The sequence below is a fragment of the Trachinotus anak genome, unplaced genomic scaffold, assembly GCF_046630095.1.
Source record: "Trachinotus anak isolate AG129_WGS33_773 ecotype Australia unplaced genomic scaffold, CSIRO_AGI_Tana_v1 ptg000028l, whole genome shotgun sequence".
Classification (NCBI taxonomy): domain Eukaryota; kingdom Metazoa; phylum Chordata; class Actinopteri; order Carangiformes; family Carangidae; genus Trachinotus; species Trachinotus anak.
Window position 1 is genome coordinate 9,972,837 of NW_027273879.1, and position 20,419 is coordinate 9,993,255.

The following is a 20,419-nucleotide window of genomic DNA, read 5'->3' on the forward strand; positions in this document are numbered from 1 at the left end:
CGATCTTCTGACACGCAATTTCATCGCTCGCCAGATTTCGCATGTTATTGGTAACTTCTCACTAACATGAGCAGCAATGGTCAGATCACAGCAGGGGCTCTGAGTCGGTGTAGTAGTGTGGTGCTTCACGTCATTCATGAGTAAAGGCTCCACCTTCGGGATAAACCGGAGGCGGCATCTGTGCGCTGCTGTCTGCCGGGACAGACGGGACGGGCTGCGGGACTCTGCTGGGAGCAGATTTTTACTATGATTTTCGTTTTCCAGCGCCCTGTGATCGATGAGGGGCTTTGTCCGCGATTCTCACACAAACGACCCTCAGCAATAACGCTCCTCCGGCGTGTTCGCGGTCGCTTCCTGCGGGTATGAGCCGCTGCTGAGCGCGGAGACGGGGACGCAGGATGCCCGCTGGCGGCGCCGACTCGCTGAAGCCCAGCGCCTTCATCCCGGTGTGCACGGCCGCCTGCCTGCTGGTCGGCTCCACCTCCCTGTTCTTCGTCTTCACGTAAGTGCCACCACAGGGAATGAAAAGTTGGTGACTTGCACTGTTGGTTTGCTCCACGGGGAAATCCATACCCATCCGTCTGTTTCATCCAGACATCCATCACCCTTCAGCCATCATCCATCAGGTATCCCTCTCTCTAACAAACCTGTGTCTGTATTTATTGCAAGAGGAATTACATTTTCAGACTGTAAAATTAAAAAAATATATATTTTGCATTATTTCTTGTCTGAAATCCCCAAACATTCAATAATATTGATTCTGTAGTTTTATTCTCATTTTCGATTTTTAGTTTACTTAAAGTAATTTTGAGAAGTTGTCTAAAAACCAGGCTTTAAGAGCATGGGCACCACATTTTCTTCTTCCTCTTCACTCACTCCACTGTGAAGACCCAGCAGGGGCGGCTAACATCTGACCTGGTTGGCTCACAGTGTGGATCAGTCTGGGTGCCTGCCCAGAGCACCCTGAGGACTCGGCGTAAGCACAGTTCAGGGGATAATCAGCATGTATCAGTGTGTCATTTTGACCCACATGTGTCATAAATTCAGCTGGAAGAAATTAAATACATACCCCTGCAAAAGCTTTTAAAAGTTAGTTTGGGGCAGGATTGAGTGAAATTGGAGTTTCCATAATACATTTGGTGAAAGTGCTTCCTTATTTGGACCTATCTGTGAGACTCCACTCATGCCAACACTGGCATCCTGGGAAAAAAAATGAATATAATATCCTCTAATACCCTAGAATCCCATTTAAATGATCACTATAGGTTTGTGTGACTGAATTATATACAATATTTCAAAGCCTTTACTTATACTGTAAGTAGGCCTTCATTAAGACCTTTATATAGTTTAGCACCCTAATTTCTTTATGAAATCCCTTCAGATATCCATATCTGATATCATAACAGATACCTATCGACTTACTGGATGAAGGCTCTCACCTCATCAGCTCTATTCCAGTCTACTGACCCATGACCTACACAGCCATATCTGTCCTAGTTTCTCCTGTATTCTCCAGCCGTGCACCGTTTCTACTGGAATCTGACACCAGATTGGGAGTGTGGGATTAGGATCCTCTGGCTGATGCCATGTGATCTCCCATCTGGGAAAAATGGAGACTGGGATCTTTGAATTTACTATCAGCACATATTCACTGTAACCTCATTGGAGTGACTTTCACTTGCCCTGTAGTTTATAAGATATGATTCTATCATATAATCCAAGAAAGTATATCAACACATAACTCTTATTCCAGAGCATCTCTCATTTGGGGTTGTCCAGTCTGTACACATGTGGTACACTGTATACAAACACACACACACACGCACACACACACACACACACACACACACATATATATATTTATATATCTTTCTATATATATCTGTCTGTCTGTTTAATTGCCACAGTCCAGTCTTAAGACTTGCTGCTCAGAAACACGTTGGTTGAGAAATCCTGACGAACTCCATCTATACTCTGTAAGAGAGAAAAAAAATCAATGGCCGGCTGACGTGATGGATTGAAAAGAGATTGCTTAATTGGGACTGCAGTGCTAAACCAGCAAAACCAGGACACTGCAAATGATTGAATGAACGAGTGATGAATCTGCGTCTTATGGGACGAGGGTCGGATTTGAGCTGAAATGACCTTACAACCTGAAAATGTTTTTTAATTCACACAGTCCGGTAGAATAGAGCTTAAAATCTTCTGATCACATGGCTTTGCTGTGTATTAACCTTTAAATAAAATAGTTGAAAAGCTCACTGTCTAGCTGACCAGCTGTTTGGTCTTCTGCTGTATTGTCTGTAGGCTAACTTGTCCTTTGCGTGTCTTAAACATCCTACTTTTGTTTGCCCTCATATAGAAGTCCATACATTAGACCAGTCATATCAGATTTAAGCAGGAAATTAGAAACATCTTCTTTCAGGAGAAAATGGGCAAAAAACTCAGGGTCTTGTCGGCTGCCACTGAATATCACAGTTTTCTGATATGAGCAATAACTTGCTCGATATCGTGTGCATCTGCCAAGAGAGCAGCTGCAGCTGGAGAGACTCCCTTCCTCCAAAAGCAGAGATGGGCAGGTGCCATGCACTGTTCAGCTCCAACTTGGCGACACTGAATCAAAAGGACATCACTTGTCATCTGCCATAACATCACTCTGGCCTTTACCCTAGTTAGTGTGAATCACAGGAGCATACATTAGTCAGTGAATGCCACCCAATCAGGCCCTGCATTGTATTGTACTTGGAATGCTCTCGTGCACGCTCATGCTGTGCCAATATTTATGTGGAAAAATGCACATCTTCATTTTATATTCATGCACACTTTATTTTGACCCTTTATTTTAACAAGGTTAAAATTGGTTAAAATAAAACTGCAGAAAAAATAAAGCCTGATTCTAAACCCTGCACTCATGTTATATATTTAAAGTTGTAGCCTCATTCTCCTGGTAATGCAGTCATCAGTGTTTGTGCATCTGGGCCTCTATGTATGCATTAGCAGTGTGAGCATGTATCTTTCCATTTTTATTTCTAATGCAGGTTTGGTGGAGTCAGAGAACGACCTTTAGAGGGAGGCTCTTTTGTCTTCCTCTTCCCTGATAAAATTCATCAGTTACCGGTTTCCTGCTTTTGTTCCTCTGACCGTGAACTTTTGTTTGGGTTAGTGCTGAGGGTTTTGTGCATTGTTAAACTCACTACGCCCAACAAAGCCCACAGACATCAGAGCGAGCGAGCGAGCGAGTGAGAAAAATGTCCCTCGCGAATTGAGTTTAACTCTGCCCAGGCTCAGAAACTCTCCCTTATCTACTGAGTAAAGTTTGAAACACGTAAAAATATATTGAAACTAGAAAAGGCTACACTTTCTGAAAATAAAATGTGCTCGCTCATGCTGAAAATTGCCAGTGTAGATTGCAAGGGGTTATAAAATGTTAATTGTTTGCATGTGAAATATTGTACGGGAGTTGCAGCTGAAGCACCGAAACAGTCAGTTGAGGTACAATCATTGAAAGCAAATGAGCTGAGCAAACTGTGAGTTCAGGCCAGAAACATATTGAAAGTGGTATTTTAAATGAACGCATACAGTATATTCCACTTATGTCTTCACAGATTTAAAACTTAAATGGCTTTGCTTGCATAGATCAAAAGAAAACGTCTATATCTTTATAGATATTTGAAAAAAGGCGGAACTCACGACCTTGTGAGCACACGTGCAGCGTTGTTGTAAAGCCTGTGGTTATTTATTTGTACTGATGTTGTCTCTAGAAATCTGACAGATCACATGACAATGATGTCACTTATGTAACTGTGACAATATTTCACAAAAGGAGCCCTGGCTGCCAGCCTGTAGCGAACTTGCTGCTTGACCAACTGTGCGGTGTCTGCTGTGCCACTGACCCACTGCAGGGATGTGGGCAGTGTGCAGATTGCAGAGCAGCTTACTGTTCCGTGTGAATTAATACAGCTCTGCCTGGGCAGTTTCATTAGGTGGGGCTTGTCTCGCCACGCTGCAGTGTAATGAACTGCCTCTCCCCGCGGTCCAGATGGTCTCAGATCAATGATGTGGGCTCACCATCTATGCACAGGCACCCACTATGTCCACAAGAATTCATCTCTCTCTCTCTCTCTCTCTCTCTCTCTCTCTCTCTCTCTCTATCTATCTATCTATCTATCTATCTACGAGCAGAGTATCATGACAGTACTATTTTAACTAACCAGCTCCAGTTACCCAGCTTAATGTAACTGATCAGCTACAACAGTTAAATCACATGTCAAACATGACCATATTTAGTGAGACGAACTCAGACACAAATCCTGAATAGCAGCCTTAGGGGGGAGGGATCATATTATGCTCCATAATTTTGGTGTCACACATTCACTGCTTCTCAAGATTCTTATAATTTCATTATGCTAAGGTTTTTTTTTTTTTTTTTTAAATCTACAAAGAAATTCTTGTCCTACTTCCAGTATTTCCTCATCTACTGAACAAAGCCTGTGAATGTTGGGGCGTCATCAGTTATATGAGGGAGTCTTTTGCCCGCGAGTGAATCCATTTGGATTTTACCTCGTGGTGTACAGTGTATCGTGTTATTCTGTGATATATGATGAGCCTTGACTGCACGCTCTTGTGTGTTTAGCATCTGATGTGAGGCATACACAATGCACCCGACTGGCAGAAATGGTCTGTAATCCAGAGTTCATAATCCAGGGATTACTGGGTTTGCAGCTGGCACAGCATCAGCAGGCGTTCCTCTCGGGGGGGGGGGGGGGGGTAGCCCCTTCCCCCACAGACTAAAACCAGCCGGGGGGGTTTGGGGATTGGAGCTGCATTGGGATGAAGCGCAGAGTTGAAGCGGATGACTCTTAATGTTGTTAGTGTTTTGACTTTTGATCAAACTTGATCATCACTTACATGTGTTTATGGTTCACTCGCTCATATCTGAATAATTTGTATGGAAAAAGTTACTAGTGTTACACATTCTCTGGTCCTCTCACACTGTTTTCATTTAACAGTGCCAGAGCATGTATAATAATTTATTATTTGTCTAGACCTATACTGATACCATACCAAAAACTGTAACGTTTGACTATTCAAATAGAAAATTCCCATACAGTATATATGTAGGTTAAACATGATGTTCAATCAAACTCTGTAAATATAATCCAGTGAATCTTTTTCTCTCTGTCTACCACTGTAACCTGATTACACTGCCCCTCCCTCTAATCTCAAACAGTAGAGATATAATCATACTCCTGTTCAGTATAGTTCAGCACGTCCACACACACACACACACACACACACACACACACACACACACACACACACACACACACTGAGTCGGTGGAAGAGATAAGTGATGGTTCTCTAAGATTTTAGGGCACATAGAAAGATTACTGGTTAAAATCCTGACAGGGCATAAAGATCAATACTGTGATTTAAGAGAAAAAAAAGGTTCACTTTAGTTTTTCAGTTCAGAAGCACTTACAGTAAATTTACATTAAAAAAAAAATCTATTCAAATTATTAAAAACAACAAAAATGTAAGCGCCATTTTCCTTTCTCTTCTTGTGCATTCACTCATGTAATATTTGCTTCAACTAAACAGCTTTAATGTGCCTATTTCACTGTATCCATATATCCAAACTGGTTATTTTTATTATACATTCATTGTTTTGTTCAACATTTTTGAGAAATTAAAAATGATTTATCTGCAATTTTAATTACTGAATAATTGCTTAGGTAATTTATAAAGGAAATATTTGCTATAATTTGTAGATTTTGTCAGTTTTATATTGTTGAATTGTGAATATTTTTAGTTTTGGACTGTTGATTTGACAAAGATGAGCTCTGACGACGACATATTGGGCTCAGGGAACATGTGATCGGCATTTTTCACTATTCTCTGACTCATCCGATTAATTGAAAAAAAATGATTCAACAGATTACGTAATTGATGAGTTGCTGTCCTTCAGGGTTAGGGTTAGACCTGCTTCACTGTGTAACACAGATACAGTTTGTGTCTTACCAGTACTGCAGGTTGCAGAAACATTCTGCCTGAACACAAACAAATCGTGCTTATCCTTCACTGTAAACAAATACTTGTGGGATCCACAGCTCCCATCAGAATAAATAGGATGAAGATTATTCCTTAAAATCTTTGTTGTAGGACCGATTTGTGTTAACATTAACCTCTAAGGGATGGATACGTGCTCAACTCAGAAACACTGTCAAACCCTTGATTTACATCATGAATGAACACTCAGTGACAAGTGCAGGAAACACTTTCTCTCATTTTTCTTGTCATGTGTGTGTATATTCAGATGCCCGTGGCTGGCTGTGACCATCTGCCCTGCTGTGCCACCATGCTGCGCCATCCTCTTCCTTTTTGTGCTGGCCAACTTCACCATGGCAACCTTTATGGATGCCGGTGTTCTCCCGATGGGTTCGTAATCAAAGTGACATTATGCTTACAGTAGGAGAAAGAACTTTCTTTCGTTTGTGGAAGTGTAATTTTCGCAATTACTGTTTTCCAGCTAATGAGGATGAGGACAAAGACGATGAGTTCCGCGCTCCGCTGTACAAGAACGTGGACGTGAAGGGCGTCCAGGTGCGGATGAAGTGGTGTGCTTCGTGTCATTTCTACAGACCTCCCCGCTGCTCGCACTGCAGCGTCTGCGATCACTGTGTGGAGGTGAGCGCGTGGAAAGATTTAAACAAGCAAGGAGAAGTGACGTGTTATCGATAGTGCCAGTTTCTACGAAGGAATACCAAATACAGAGGAGGGTTAGGGCAAACATGGGGAATTTAAATGGGGGAATGAGTGGTAAGAATGAGATAATATAATGCATGGGTGGACAGATCAGGGAGAAACGTGAATAGTATTTGAGCGAGTCTAGCAGTGTGTGTGGGGAAAGTCAATAAAGGGGGATTTCTGCAGTGAATGATGGACAGAGTGTGATGGAGGGGGAGAGAGTTCTCATTAATCAGGTTAATCCGTTTCTCAGATCCTTTGTAGTCTCAGTAGAAATGCAATTTGAAAAGCAGTTCAGACAGCCGCTATTAAAACGCAGTGTATTTAGAGAGCACAGTGGATATTCTACAAACTGAGTGATACATGGGATTTTTCTGTTTTCCACAATCTGCTCCCAGGACTTTGACCATCACTGTCCCTGGGTGAACAACTGCATTGGAAGACGCAACTACCGCTACTTCTTCCTGTTCCTGTTGTCACTGACAGTTCACATGATTGGTGTCTTCACCTTTGGGCTCATATACGTCCTGCACCACATGGACGAATTATGGAAGCTGCACTGCACTGTCACGTATCCTTATTCGAACTGTGTGTGTGTGTGTGTGTGTGCATATATCTGTGCTTTTATATGTGTAAATGTTTGTCTAATCGAGATCAATACAAAGCAGTTTTCCTGATCAGTATTTCCAGTTTGGTAGTGATCAGTATATCAGGGCTGTTTCTTATCCCAGTTCTGGGTCTCACCGGATTCCACCTGTACCTGGTGTCCAGAGGGCGCACCACAAATGAACAAGTCAGTTTCATTTGCAAAAATTTAAACTATTGTCAGGAGCAGTGAAATAGATATCAATAATTTAATTATCAGTTAAATCAATCAATCAAATTATATCAGTAAAGTCGATTTTTACTTTTAACTTTACAATGATGCTATTCTGAGGTACTTATCTGATATAAGTGAAAGTATCTCTAAAAACATGATGTGTTGACATGGACAATAATAACATTAAGAGGTGCACTTTTATCTCCCACAGGTAACTGGGAAGTTTCAAGGTGGAGTAAATCCTTTTACTCGAGGCTGCTGTAACAACCTGGAGTATCTGGTTTGCAGTCCCATCTCTCCACAGTGAGAGCCAATTTTTCCACTTTATCTTCAGCATTTTAGGAAGCCATATAGCACAGAGGCTGACTCTTTGCTGTCTCTATCTGTCCTGTGTCACCAGGTACACAGCAAGGCCCTGTAAGAAAAGAGTCATACATGTTCAGCCTCCGTTCCTGAGACCGGAAATTGACAGGCAGATGCCAGTGAAAGTCAGGGACAATGGGATACACAGTCAGAATAAAGTATGCATAAACATTTCAGTGTTTTCTCACATGTCATAAAGACTTTCAGCTCATTTGTCAACAGATATAATTAGATCTCTCTTTTTTTTTGTTTTTTTTTTTTGTATCCTGCCAGCAAGCCTCAGCCAGAGCTGTCGAGCTGTCAGACATCAAGCAGATGAAAACTCCACCACCACTGCCACCGAAACCAGACCACGGCCTGCTGAAAAGCCAACTAGCTGCCATGGATGGTACTGTAGAGTGACAGATAAGTACTGTGAAAACCAGACACAGCCCTGCAGCAATATTTTCACAGCATACATATTTATATCGTGACAAATATACCCATAACATTGAGTCTAAGTCTATACATGTCTGCAGTGTAAATTAATGTCTGGTGAGGTTCTTTATTTAAGTCAACAAAAACTGTGCTGTGAATACCAGCTAGTGCGCCAAATGTGTATTAATCCACGCCTGAAAATAGTCTCTGGCACTACTTATGCCTGTTTGAGTAAAGTTTACTAAAAACTACAGTGCCCTACTGGTTTAAAAAAATATGTAGCCTGAAAAAATATCAAATATATAATTTTGTTCCATTTTTCCAACATTGAAAGATTCAGCAGGAACCAATGAGCTTGGGGCTACACGCCATTAGCTATAGAAGTTGTAAAAGTCTTTTCATGGGATTTGTTGACAATAAGAAAAATATAGATTATTTTGCCCCCCATATACTTCAGAACTCTCCTTCATGGTTATTTCTTTTTCAGAGATGGGATATCATACCAAATCCATCATTCCTGTATCCATTCCCACTGTGCCACAGCTGCGGCCAGTCCTGGAGGCCATATCCAGAGGATCATCACCTATTCCACCAGAGCAGGTGCTTCTCAGTGTGATATTAATTTGTCAGATCATAGGAATGTGATCCTTAATATCCAGGTCTTGGTTTTGATACATGTCTGACTGTTTTGTTTTTGTGTTAAGCTGCTGAAGACATCAGAGCAGCAAGGGAACAACAAAAGTCCTGACCTCCGCTTTGAGCCTAAAGAAAGTCCTGCGAGAGGTAGCCAGCAGGTGGGCCTACCTGTCCAGCCTCAACTCCAGACCAACACCACCTCCAGCTCGCTGCAGCTTAACTCTCTGACGCTCAACTCCCGCTCCCTCACCCTCAAACACAGTAGCCGTCATGGTAGCAAATCTCAGCTTCCGGCCGTGCATGCTGACGGTTTAGGATCCAATCCCCCACTAGGCATCATCTCCTCCTCCAGCCTGCTGGCCAACCACAGCAGCAGTAGCAGCAGCCTCTCCTATGATAACCCCATCAACCCTGCAGAGCCTCAGTTCCCGGCTCAGAGAGGGGCTCCTCCAGTCGGCTACCACCCTCACTTTATGGGCACAGATGGGACTATGGTGCAGCGGCCCCCTCCTCACGCCTACAGTCCTGTGTTTATGGGCGTTGCCAGACAGTCTCCACAGCCTCGAGACCCCTCACCTTCTTTGCAGGGTCTCACCTCAAGAGATCACTCACCCTCCTTCCAAGGTTTCATTCAAAGAGACCCTTCTCCTTCTTTTCAAGGGCTGATGCCAAGAGACCTCGCAACCCAAAGCGTAACATCACGAGACGTTCCCCCTCCAGGCCTGACTATGCGTGAGCTGACCTCTCAAAGTCTTCGAGACAGCTTTCGAGATCTCGGTCCACAGGGCTTGACGCCTCAGAAGTCTGCTGCTGCGCGCTATGACAACTTTTCAAAAACCCTCATGGCATCTATCCACGAGAGGCGGGAGATGGAGGAGAGGGAGAGGATGCTGCGTCTCCAAGCCAGATCCCAGGTGCTCTATGGCCCAGACGTTGGGATCTATGACATCCCCAGCAGGCGGAGTCTACCGCCAGACAACATCCGACTTCCTGGCTCTCGTGGACCAACTCCTCCCGCCTACGGCTCCAGGGAGTTTCTGATGAGCACAGGCATTCTCGGTTACGGCACGAGGACCTCCCCCCTCTCCAGCTCCTCCACATCATCTCTGACTCGAGGCCCGAAAACCTCCAGCTCTCCTCTGCAGAGCAGCAGCAGCAGCAGCCTGCAAAGCAAAGGCAGGCCTTCCTCTCCGGCCTATTGCCCTCCTGAAAGACAAACGCAACCTCTCCCTTCCTCTACGTCCACCCTGCCCCGCTTACCCTCCTCCTCCACCTCCTCTGCCCCTTCCTACACCTCATATGCCAATGCCAAACGATCCTCGCTCACATACTCTTCTGAGGGGAAGGACTCAGTCACTCTAGGACCCCTGAAATAAAAAAAAAAACCCTCTTTTTTCTGATGGTGTGAATGAATCATCTATGCAGCGTTAGTCTCAGTTCTCACAGCTCCAAAATATGTTGTAAATAAGAGGCCATTTGGGACTTTACTTTGAGGGAGGGTGTGTGAGAAACAAATACACAATGAAGGATAAACTTGGAAATATTACAAAGTCATGTAAGTTTGACCAAATCTGAAAAATGGTGAATCTCAGGATAGTTGTGCCTCCTCTTACAGAGCGAGCTCTATAAACTCAGTCAAAGCAGAAGAGCTATGTGAAGATTACAGAGTAACTTATTATCTGTTTGTATGTGTTTTGATATTGCTTTTGTGAAACCATGTAATACCACTTTATCCAATTTTCCTCCTGCTGAAAAAATAACCCTTATTTAATAGAATTTTGTAGTTGTTTATATAAATAAACTTATTTTGTAATTTTCAGTTCTGTTTTTATGTTAATTTCTGGGGTGAATGGCTGTCAATTAAGGACTACAACTTTGCTTTAAGCAGCAAAGGGAAAACTGTGTTTTACTGTTGGTTATCAAACTTGCTTCAAAGATACTTGCACTAGTTTTTAACATTTTTTTTTTTATCAAAATCACAAGTTCATTTTAGCTCACAGCTCAACAGATGACATGCTTTACAGAGAAAGAGCCTAAATGTATGTACATTCATTTCCTTTTAAAATGGCTAAAGTGCATAAATGCATTTGTTTGTAAAGCAGTGATGACAGCACTACTGGGAAAAAAAAATAAAATTATGACATGAAATAGAAAGTTTAGTGAAATGCAGTTGTGTGGTGGAGCGATTTACCTGCGCTGCGATGACAGTTTCTATATTTGAATTTGTATATAGCACCCTCTAGTGACCAGTTTCAGAAGGTGGTGTGATGTGAGTGGGGCAGTCTGCTCCAGTAGATGATGCTATTGTGTGTGAAATGCCAGGAAACAGGAGGTCGTCAATGGAGGCGCCGTAGTGTGCTCTGTTCTTGAAAAGTTCAATTTTACACAGCAGTTTGTTATCACTGCATTAAAATAATAGTAAAATTGTTTCAGAGGGCTCAGATGAGGAATCAGAGAGATTTTCCATTTTAACCTTTTCAGACAGCATCAAAAGTCTGCTCTTCTGGCTACCTGCCGTCATTCCCAGGAGTGGATCATTTATCATTCAGACTCTCTGTGGCAGAAGTATTTTCTAGAGACGGGACCTTCATTACTTCTCGCCCAAATAGAAAATCACACATTTTTGTTTAGATCATAAATGACTCTGAGGTTGGACCTTTTCATGTGAGTTATTGTTGGACTCAATCTTACAGCAGGTGGAAGTGCAGATATAACCTCCGGCAAGCTTGAAAGGTCTGACTGATTTAAAGTGTTGGCAGGATTTCACAGCACAGCTGAATAACTGACAGATCTCTCACCAGACCGGTAAATTCAGAGGGATTTAAAAACGACTCACTCACATGAGATTAGTTAAAGACCTGACAACAGCAAAAGATCTGGAGCATGAACAAAAAAAAAAAAAGCCCCTCGGTTAGTGCCAGAGAGCAACAAGCTAGAGGAAAACAGCATTGTTCAATCATCATCAGAGCAGCTGTTCTGGCCAAAAATGTCTATCAAGATTGCAGATTATGTTATACAGTGTTTTCACTGAAGAGTCTGTCAGGAGGACAGTGAAGAATTCAGATGAGATGAGGATAAAGACAATTTAGGGCCTTCAAAGCTTTATTAGAAATCAAGAGGGACGTGAACAAGCTGCAATTTATATCAATTACATTATAGCTCAACCAGTCTTTTAAAGTCTTGTTTCATTTCTAATTTATTATTTTTCTTGTATGTAGCATCCACCAATGCCAAGAACCACAGCAATTATAGTCTGTGCTAATGTAGTTAGCACAAGTCAATCTTATAGAAATACACACAGCTCAACAAGAAAAAACACATAAAAGACCTAGTGAGAGGCAACTGATCATCCGCGACCACATGTCTGATCCCTCGTCAAAAAGTGCTTCAACTTTTTAAAATGAGCCTGTGTATTAAAGGAGAGATGCACAGTTTTCCCCCGCTGTTTTTAAACAACACTCACGTCCCCACAGATGAGCTGAAACTGTTTTTGGTCCCTGCAAAATGTTTCCCCTGTCCACACTTAGCATAAAGAGGCCACTTCTAATGTAAAAGATGGAGCAAAACCTACAGTAGTCTCTCTGTATCAGAGAATGTCCACATTCAATTAAACATTTTTTTAAAAAGGCACCTTTTCCCCTTGTTTCAGCCCTCTATCCAGACCAAAACTGTTTTCTTAAAAACTCAAAACAGTGGATAAGACTTAAAACTCAGTACGTCCATGTGAAGTGAATTAAGTTTCAAAACAAATCTTTGTCTCAGCCTCCTGTCCACAGCATTTTTCTCATGCAAAAACAGGTTTTCCTTACGGGTCTCCAGAGTGGATAAATGTTAAAAAACTGACTTGGTGTTTTACTGTGCAGGGGACAAAGAAAACCTGTACTGCTGCTGATTCTGTCAGACAATGCTGAGATCATAAAATGAGGACTTAATCAAAGCTGTGCAGCAGCTTGGGAGCGACTGCTGGTTAACATATAGTATTTACGAGCTGTGATTCAATCACTATTTTATATCTGTTCTGTCTGACAACAGAAACAGAAAAAAATCTAAATCACTATATTGTGATTTGGCTTTATTAAAGCAGCGTAGGTGACCACAGAGAGAGGGGGAGACTCAGCAGCTTCACCTGGCAGCAAAGCTAAGAAGATACATCTCTGTCATCTCTAACTTTCCTCGCGATTAATCATTTTAAATATTGATACAGCTGAGCACTCAGCTGTCATCATAGACCTGTGCTGTGTCTCTCTCTCACTCCTTACCAGACGTTGGCTGTGATGTGCCGCTCTCTCACCTGTCTGCTGAGAAGAGATCAGTTAGGGAAGAAAACTTTGAAGACATCTTCAATGACTGAACCATCAAAAGTTTCCCACAATTTTCACACAGTCAGTTTCAGTTAACAAAGTACTGATTCAATTCAATTCGGGGGTTAAGAGGAGAAAAAGGGGGGGGGGGGGGGGGGGGGGGGGGGGGGGGAGGAGAAAAGAGAGAGAGAGAGAGACCAGGAACAGCTGTGTAGGTAATGGTGTTATCAATAATAATGACAGATAACAGTGGTTAATAGTAATGATGAGCAGTGGTGGATCTGGATCCCGCCGCTCCAGAGGCAGAGATACCTGCAGAATGAGGGAGAGAGGGAGAGAGAGGAGAAGCACAGACTACGGGAGAGTGATGCGTTTCCTTTTTGTCGACATGTTCATCACAAAAAGGAAAGACGCACCTCATCATCATCACAAAGAAACAGACGCATCACATTCCCATTATAACAGAAAATAACACAACACAGTAACAGAGAGGAACATTACAATCATGCTCTCCTTTTTATTCATAATGTTAATCATTTCATTAAAAAAAAACCCAACAACTTTCTAACACATACCTGTTTCTTTCTTGCCCCACAGACAGTTATTCTTGTGTTGTTAAAGTAGGTTGCTGGTTTGTCTGTTTGTCTCGGGGAGATAATGGCGCTATGTTGTCTTCTGGTACAAATGACTCCTCTATTTCAAATCCAACACAGTCTTGACTTTTTCCTGTGTGGGATTAAGTAAAAAAGAAAAGTATACACACTAATGTTGTAGAAAATACTCTGTGGCAGGAGAGGCGTTTGGATGAACTGATGTTTTATCTTCCCTCACTCTCCTCCCTGTTGTTTTCTTGCTGTTTTGCTCCCCCCCTCACCCATCCTAGTTTCTGTAGCTGGGGGTAAGATAGTAATGATGGTAATGACAAGGCTGCTGTGCAAAGAGGGATTGCAGGTTGTTGAGTTAGAAGAGTGGATCAAAAGTATTCTGTGCAGACAGTGGTGTCTGAGAAGCCCCCCCATCTTACGTCATGTTATTTTTACAACGTTTTCCTCATAACAAATACATGTATGTCTTAGAAGAAGCTGCTACCCTCATACTCTACTCTACTTACATATTTTTCTCAATTACATCTCAAACTTTAAGTGTGCTATGTGATACTAGAGCTAAGATCATCATACTGATCACTGATTAATTCATTTGAGTTGCAAACATTAAACATTAGTTTGCCAAAATTAGTCATATTTTCCATGCAGATAGTTTGGGCTTATTTACACCAGGTTTCAGGGTAAACATCTCTTAGATTTCTGCCTCCGTCTCATTGTTTTATGTTGTTACACAACTGAAGAATGAAATACAAAATTCAACACCAATACCTCTTCCAAGAAACAGTCTCTGTCCAGAGAACACACAGTTCAACTGTTTTTATAGAGACAGTAGAGAGTTATTTCAGTGGAAATTGTCTAATGTGCTTCTGTGGATGGTGTTTTCTTGCTTTGATAGGGGTGGGATTGGGGGGGGTGGGGGTGGTAGTAACACAGAGGGAATTACTTAGTTAAAAGACTTTATCTTTGGAAAATACCAATTTATACGCAGATTAAGGAATGTGGACTTGTTCTCCAAGGACTGCCCAACAGAGAGTATGGATCAGAGGAATAATAATGAATGCAGTGACCCACAACTTTCATTAGAAGGTGACTTTTGTTTTTAGACAGACACATAAAACAAAAACCACCAGCATGGCATAGCTAGATACCACTGGAGGTAGCGAGAAATCAGTTTTTTTGTTTCCAGTTTGGGTAAAAACCATCTAAATCCACTGGTAACATTATACTGAATCAAGGTTCTTACAGAACCTAACCTAAAATTCATTTGTATGTATTCACTGATATGTAATCAATGATAATGATGTTCTGATCACCTTTAGTTCCCAGTCTAGACACTGAGATGTGCCAAATCCAGCCTAATAATAACAATTTAATAACCAGTGATTACTGTTCAATAGCTCAATCATCCTCAGTGTTTCCTGCCTCTGGATTACACACTCTTCAGCGTTGCCATGAATCCACTTCCACCTTGAAGCATCTGAGGCTTCATGTGTGGAATATGGACTCATGATAACCTCTTGACATGAGCTGATTTCATTCTAATCAGTGTCTAAGTCACCTAAATCTTTCATGGTACTCCTTTAGATGGTGCAGACTGACCTACATTTGTGCCGCTGACTCTCTCTGTAGCTGTGGGTGTATCTCTCTCTCTCTCTCTCTCTCTCTCTCTCTCTCTCACTCTCTTTTTCTCTCAGTCTCTTTCTCTCAGCTCATTGATATGCCTGATCATCAGAGGCATCGCTGAACTGGCTGATTGTCATTTTCAGCTGCAGTGCCACTGATGCATTTCATTTCCTCTCTGGGCTCTCTGTTGGTGTGATTAAGCACTTGCTGCAGTAACACTTGACAAGAAGGAGTTGGATTAATAGCAACCCTGTCTTGTTTCTGCCTAGGGTGGGGTGGGGGGGTTTATTTTATAATATTTACATTATTTGTCAAATCATAACGAAGGGATGCATTGTATTGCTCCTTCAGGAGAAGTTGTCTTCCGTATGGGCGATCCAGACTGGCAGCTATTGCTGTTCCTGCAGCTCGCCGAGGGGGTGCAGCAGTTAGTCAATGTGATAGCCAGGACGTCAGGTGTTGCTTTGTCATTTATAGTCTGAGGGCAAACTCTCAATCTGACAGGATCCTTTCCAGAAACGGCAACATTTATACACAGACTTCAGGTTCATACAAACAGAGCAGTTTGTCTCCACTTAACTTAAATGTGTAGATCCTCTTTGAATATTTGGAAGTGAAAGTGACCTTTCCCTTCTGAAGCCGATTTGGTGACCTTTGCTGCTATTTCCAGTGTTATTATGCACTCTGTGTGGCAGTGCCATCTGAAATACAAAGCTGCATTCAACACGCCACTGGCACCAGTCTCCCATTTTTTGCAAACGCTTCATAGATGTTTTGTCTCTGTGTTAAATTGAATTAGCTTCAGATGCACATGCCAGTCTGAACAGAGCATAGGTGGGCAGTGTGGGGGTTTAATTAGGACAGAAATCTGCTCTGAGTCCGCAGGAAAAAGGATGTGAAAATGCCCTGCTGATCACCAAAGACTGTGTGGGCATTACATTGCAATTAATACAGCACCATACACACTGTAATGTAACGTGTCTTTTTCTCTGTGGGTGTCGTCGACAGATCCTGTTTATTACACTGCACTGTGCACCCTCTGTTCATCACAGTGTGTATATATAATAGGCCGCAATAATTACGTTCATCTCTGTCACACAGTAGAGACTATTTACTATCCAGTTACTGTGGTGATGACAAAGACCTTCACCATCTGTACAGCAGCAGCAAAACAGCCTTATTTACAGACAGAGTTGAGGTGTATGGCTCCAGAAATGTGTACCCGTTTTGTACTTTCATATTCATCAATACTCTGAGCAGAGCAGGAATTGTTCTTGCTGTTTACATAGAGGACAGTGTTTCATGCAGATGTGTGTGTGTGTGTGTGTGTGTGTGTGTGTAAATGGATTCAGGTCAGGTGATGGGAGCAGGCAGTAAATCACAGACTGTAGAAAAGCAACAAAATAAAAGGTAAAATAACAGGATACTGGGTGGAAACATGAAGTTCATCGCATTTTCACCCAATGCAGAAAGTCCTTGAGGGCATTAACTGAATGTGGAATAAAAAAATTCAAATTGAAGCTTTGTTTATCTGACCTGGGAAGACAGAATAATGAACTGAAAGCAACATAAAAACTACACCAATTTCCACTGGGAGTGTCTCATTTTCCAAGAAGCAAAAACTTATGCCATCAGAATAATTGAAAAGATCTTACATTCATGCAGAATTTTCCAAACTACTGGACTAGCCTGTGTGAAAGTCTCGATCCCTGCACTCATTACGCCTACCTGAGATTTGTTCTTTCAGTGTTCTTCATTTAACAAACATTTCTTTGTACACTCAGGTTCATGGAGACAAACCAGACAATAACCTACAATTTCTCTCAGAATGTGAGTGCAACTGTTTTTGAACATCACATCTCCAACTTCCCATTAAATTTATGGTAGCTATTAACACACAGTGCACATGCTTTGTGTCAACTTCCGTACAGAAATCTCCTATACATGTCACATACCTCCTGCAAGTCCTTCAGGTTCTTTGTTATGTGTTCCTGGTATGGTTCAGAATAAGCAGTGAAAGTAAGGATGAGTAATAATTTTCTTCCTACTATACCTTGAGTCATTTCCTGTCCTGGTAGTGTGAGTGTCTACTGAGCAGCTTGAAGAGCATTAAAATCAAGGATCCTGAACTAGAAGCCTGAACACAGGGTGTAATTCTGTGTAAACAAACATATTTCATTAGTCTGAGGCACAATCAGTATTCATTAATGAATCTGCATGAATTGGAGGGATGAATGAGCAGCACTATGGAAAATATCTAAATATTTAAGCATGTTAGAATTACAAAAACAAAAACAAGGCAGAAGTCAAAATATGAATTAGCAAATAGTGTTGTGGATAGAATGCAAAAAAAAAAAAAAAAAAAAAATAAAATAAATAAAAAAGAATTGCAGAATTGAAACCCCAAAGTTGAAATGTTCAAAATCTACACGTGTAGGCTTTAAAATAAGAGATTTTGGAGCAAATCTATCAGATGCTGAACTGAAGCACAAAACTAAGCCCTTGTGTGAAATCAAAGTAGCTTCTTCCTACAATGTCTGCGCACTACAACTACATGGTTAAGGTTGGGGAAAGATTGAGGTTACAGTTAAAGAAAGAAAATTAAATGTGGTACTGCGACACAACTCAAGCTCCAGGCTCCTGCATGAAAGTCCAGAGCACCCCCCCCCCCACCCCCACTCAGACCCCTTCCTACTCTCTTCCTTGCTTCATTAAGGGCACACTGTGGGGTCTATTATAGGGATACTGAGCTGACAAGACTCATGGCAACTAAAATAAAGCCAGTGAGGTGTTGTATGTCAACACATGATGTTGCTGAAGGTGGTGGATGAAACATTCAGGCTGAGTGAGGGCACTTGATGTGTCAGGGCACAAACGGATGATAGAGGTGATAAATCCAGAGGGGCCACTTAACTGGAAGGACTGAGTAATGGGTTCACTGTGGGAAGGTTACTTCAAGCCCACACTCATGCCTGTGGAAGTTAAAATCAGTCCAGTGAAAACAAAGGGGGCTGCACACCGGAACGTGTGTTTATGAGGTGGATACAGTCTCTTTGTGTCACAGGGAAGACACAAAGGAGTGAAGCAGTTTCTCTATGCAGCCTGCAGAGATGATGCAGAGTGAAGTCCTTGAAGAAGAAGTTGTGGTTTCGACCTGTTTACTGCGTCTGTGTGTGCAATCTGTCGCGAAAGAGGAGCACGTGTGTGAGATGGCGTCAGGTAAGGTTTACCAGCTCGGGATAGGAAAGAGGCTCATAATGAATGAAATATTCATTTTGGCTCACAGATCTATATGGCTGACATTTTGCAACATTAAGCGTAATAAACGCAGGGTAATTTCTGTAAATTATACCCTTAGAAAATGCCAATAAAAGCCGGTGTAATTCATTTTAAGTATAAAAAGGTCTCATCCATCATAAGTGACATTTTCAGCTCTGGCACTAAAGTGTCATCCCCTGCCATCTCACACTGACTCCCATTCACCTACGCAGCTTTCTGTTTTTTTCTACCTCGCTTCTTGTTTGTTTTGATGGAGCCACACAAAGCAGCGAGGGGAGCAAGTTTGGAATAGGCCAAACTCACATTAACAAAACTTTTTTTTTTTTTTTTTCAATTCAGACAGAAATGATGAAGCTTGATCAACATTTGTGTCGCATGCAGTTTTCACAATGACTGATGGTCTTATCTGGAGACAGGATTTACAGAAATGTACAGGATAATATGAAGGAAAAGTCAGAGGTTAGATTATATGAATACTTTCTAGATGTGTGGTAGTTTTACATCACAATCATCAAAATGCCAAATTCTGTCATTTTCATATCCTTCAGTGGGTTTGATCACAGAGTTAAATTTATCCATTGCTTCACATAAGGGGGCCTACCTTATTTTTAGAAGACTAGCTGTTGGATGGTTTGCCATAAAACTGTACAGATTTTCATAGTTCCCAGAGGATCAATTCCTCTCGCTTTGGCAATCCACTGACTCCATTTTTGTGTTTCTTAGTGAAATATCTCAACAAACATTGGATGTATTCCCAAGAAATTTTGTACATATCCTTCAGAGGATAAATCACAAATATTCGTCTAACAATAATGTTTGTATTTCTGGTAGAGATGCCAGTGACCCTGCTGGTTTTTAATGAGTTGAATGAGCTTGTGCTGAGGGTTAAAACAAATACGAGGAGACCAGGCATCCTTGTTGAAGGCTTCTCTTTTTATTTTTCATTTTCTATTTGTGTTTTCATTTTTCTGTTATCGAGAGAGAGAAAAAAAAAATCCTTCATCAGAATATCAAACAGTTAACAAGTACCTAGAATAATGAAACAGTTCTGGCAGCTGTTGGTGACCCAAAACCATTAAGACACTTAATGCTGATATTTTCCATCAGATGGGACTTGTATTTTTTCGAGTGTGGAGATGGAGCAGTGGGAGAGCAGTGAACAGTGGTAATCATTTCTGGAACAAATGGATCCGTTCGTACATGTCAGTAAAATGAAAACGTGCTGTTTCATGGATGTTGCTTTGATGAGAGGATCAAGTTCTTTTCTTTTCTATTTTTAATTAAAAAGGTGTCTCAAATGTTAGCTCTTCACTGTGCAGGAGCGTTAATAGCTTCTCAGTTTTTAACCGATTTACTGATGAAAGAGATCAATTATCTTTTAATGTCTGAAACACAGAATTCAGCGTTCTTCACCTGTTCTGTTGCTGCTCGATTAATGTGTAAAGTCTGGATTATAACATCACAGAGATACCAACAAGGGATTATGTAAAATGAAAATGGTGAAAGGTAGGCTGAAGCAAGGGTTTGAATAAAGCAAACCTGAAGAACGCAGATGTGTTACCTTAAAAAAAAAAGAAGACAAACTGCAAAGTTGAGCAAGCTGTAGACAAACTGAAATGAAAGAAATA

The 20,419-nt window shown here is 41.6% G+C and overlaps 1 protein-coding gene across 2 annotated transcripts; it reads left to right on the plus strand.

Annotated features, from left to right (window-relative positions):
* Positions 1-171: 171 nt before the first annotated feature.
* On the plus strand, positions 172-10,802 carry zdhhc8a (zinc finger DHHC-type palmitoyltransferase 8a). 2 transcript variants are annotated; one of them, XM_071466638.1, is made up of 10 exons: positions 172-502; positions 6,317-6,438; positions 6,530-6,687; positions 7,146-7,318; positions 7,438-7,540; positions 7,779-7,870; positions 7,968-8,088; positions 8,204-8,318; positions 8,835-8,947; positions 9,052-10,802. In XM_071466638.1, exons 1-10 carry the CDS (start codon positions 399-401, stop codon positions 10,357-10,359), a joined length of 2,409 nt encoding a protein of 802 aa, XP_071322739.1. In that variant the 5' UTR covers positions 172-398; the 3' UTR covers positions 10,360-10,802. The 2 variants fall into 2 exon arrangements, with proteins under 2 accessions (XP_071322739.1, XP_071322740.1); XM_071466639.1 differs by having other exon boundaries at positions 492-626; positions 9,052-10,508.
* Positions 10,803-20,419: the final 9,617 nt, after the last annotated feature.

What these genes read in the sequence shown, in the direction of transcription:
- zdhhc8a (XM_071466638.1), top strand. Translation starts at nt 399, where the DNA reads ATGCCCGCTGGCGGCGCCGACTCGCTGAAGCCCAGCGCCTTCATCCCG. An exon ending in TGCAGTCCCATCTCTCCACA is followed by an intron (nt 7,871 to 7,967) that starts GTGAGAGCCAAT and finishes CTGTGTCACCAG; the next exon opens with GTACACAGCAAGGCCCTGTA. An exon ending in CACCTATTCCACCAGAGCAG is followed by an intron (nt 8,948 to 9,051) that starts GTGCTTCTCAGT and finishes TTTTGTGTTAAG; the next exon opens with CTGCTGAAGACATCAGAGCA.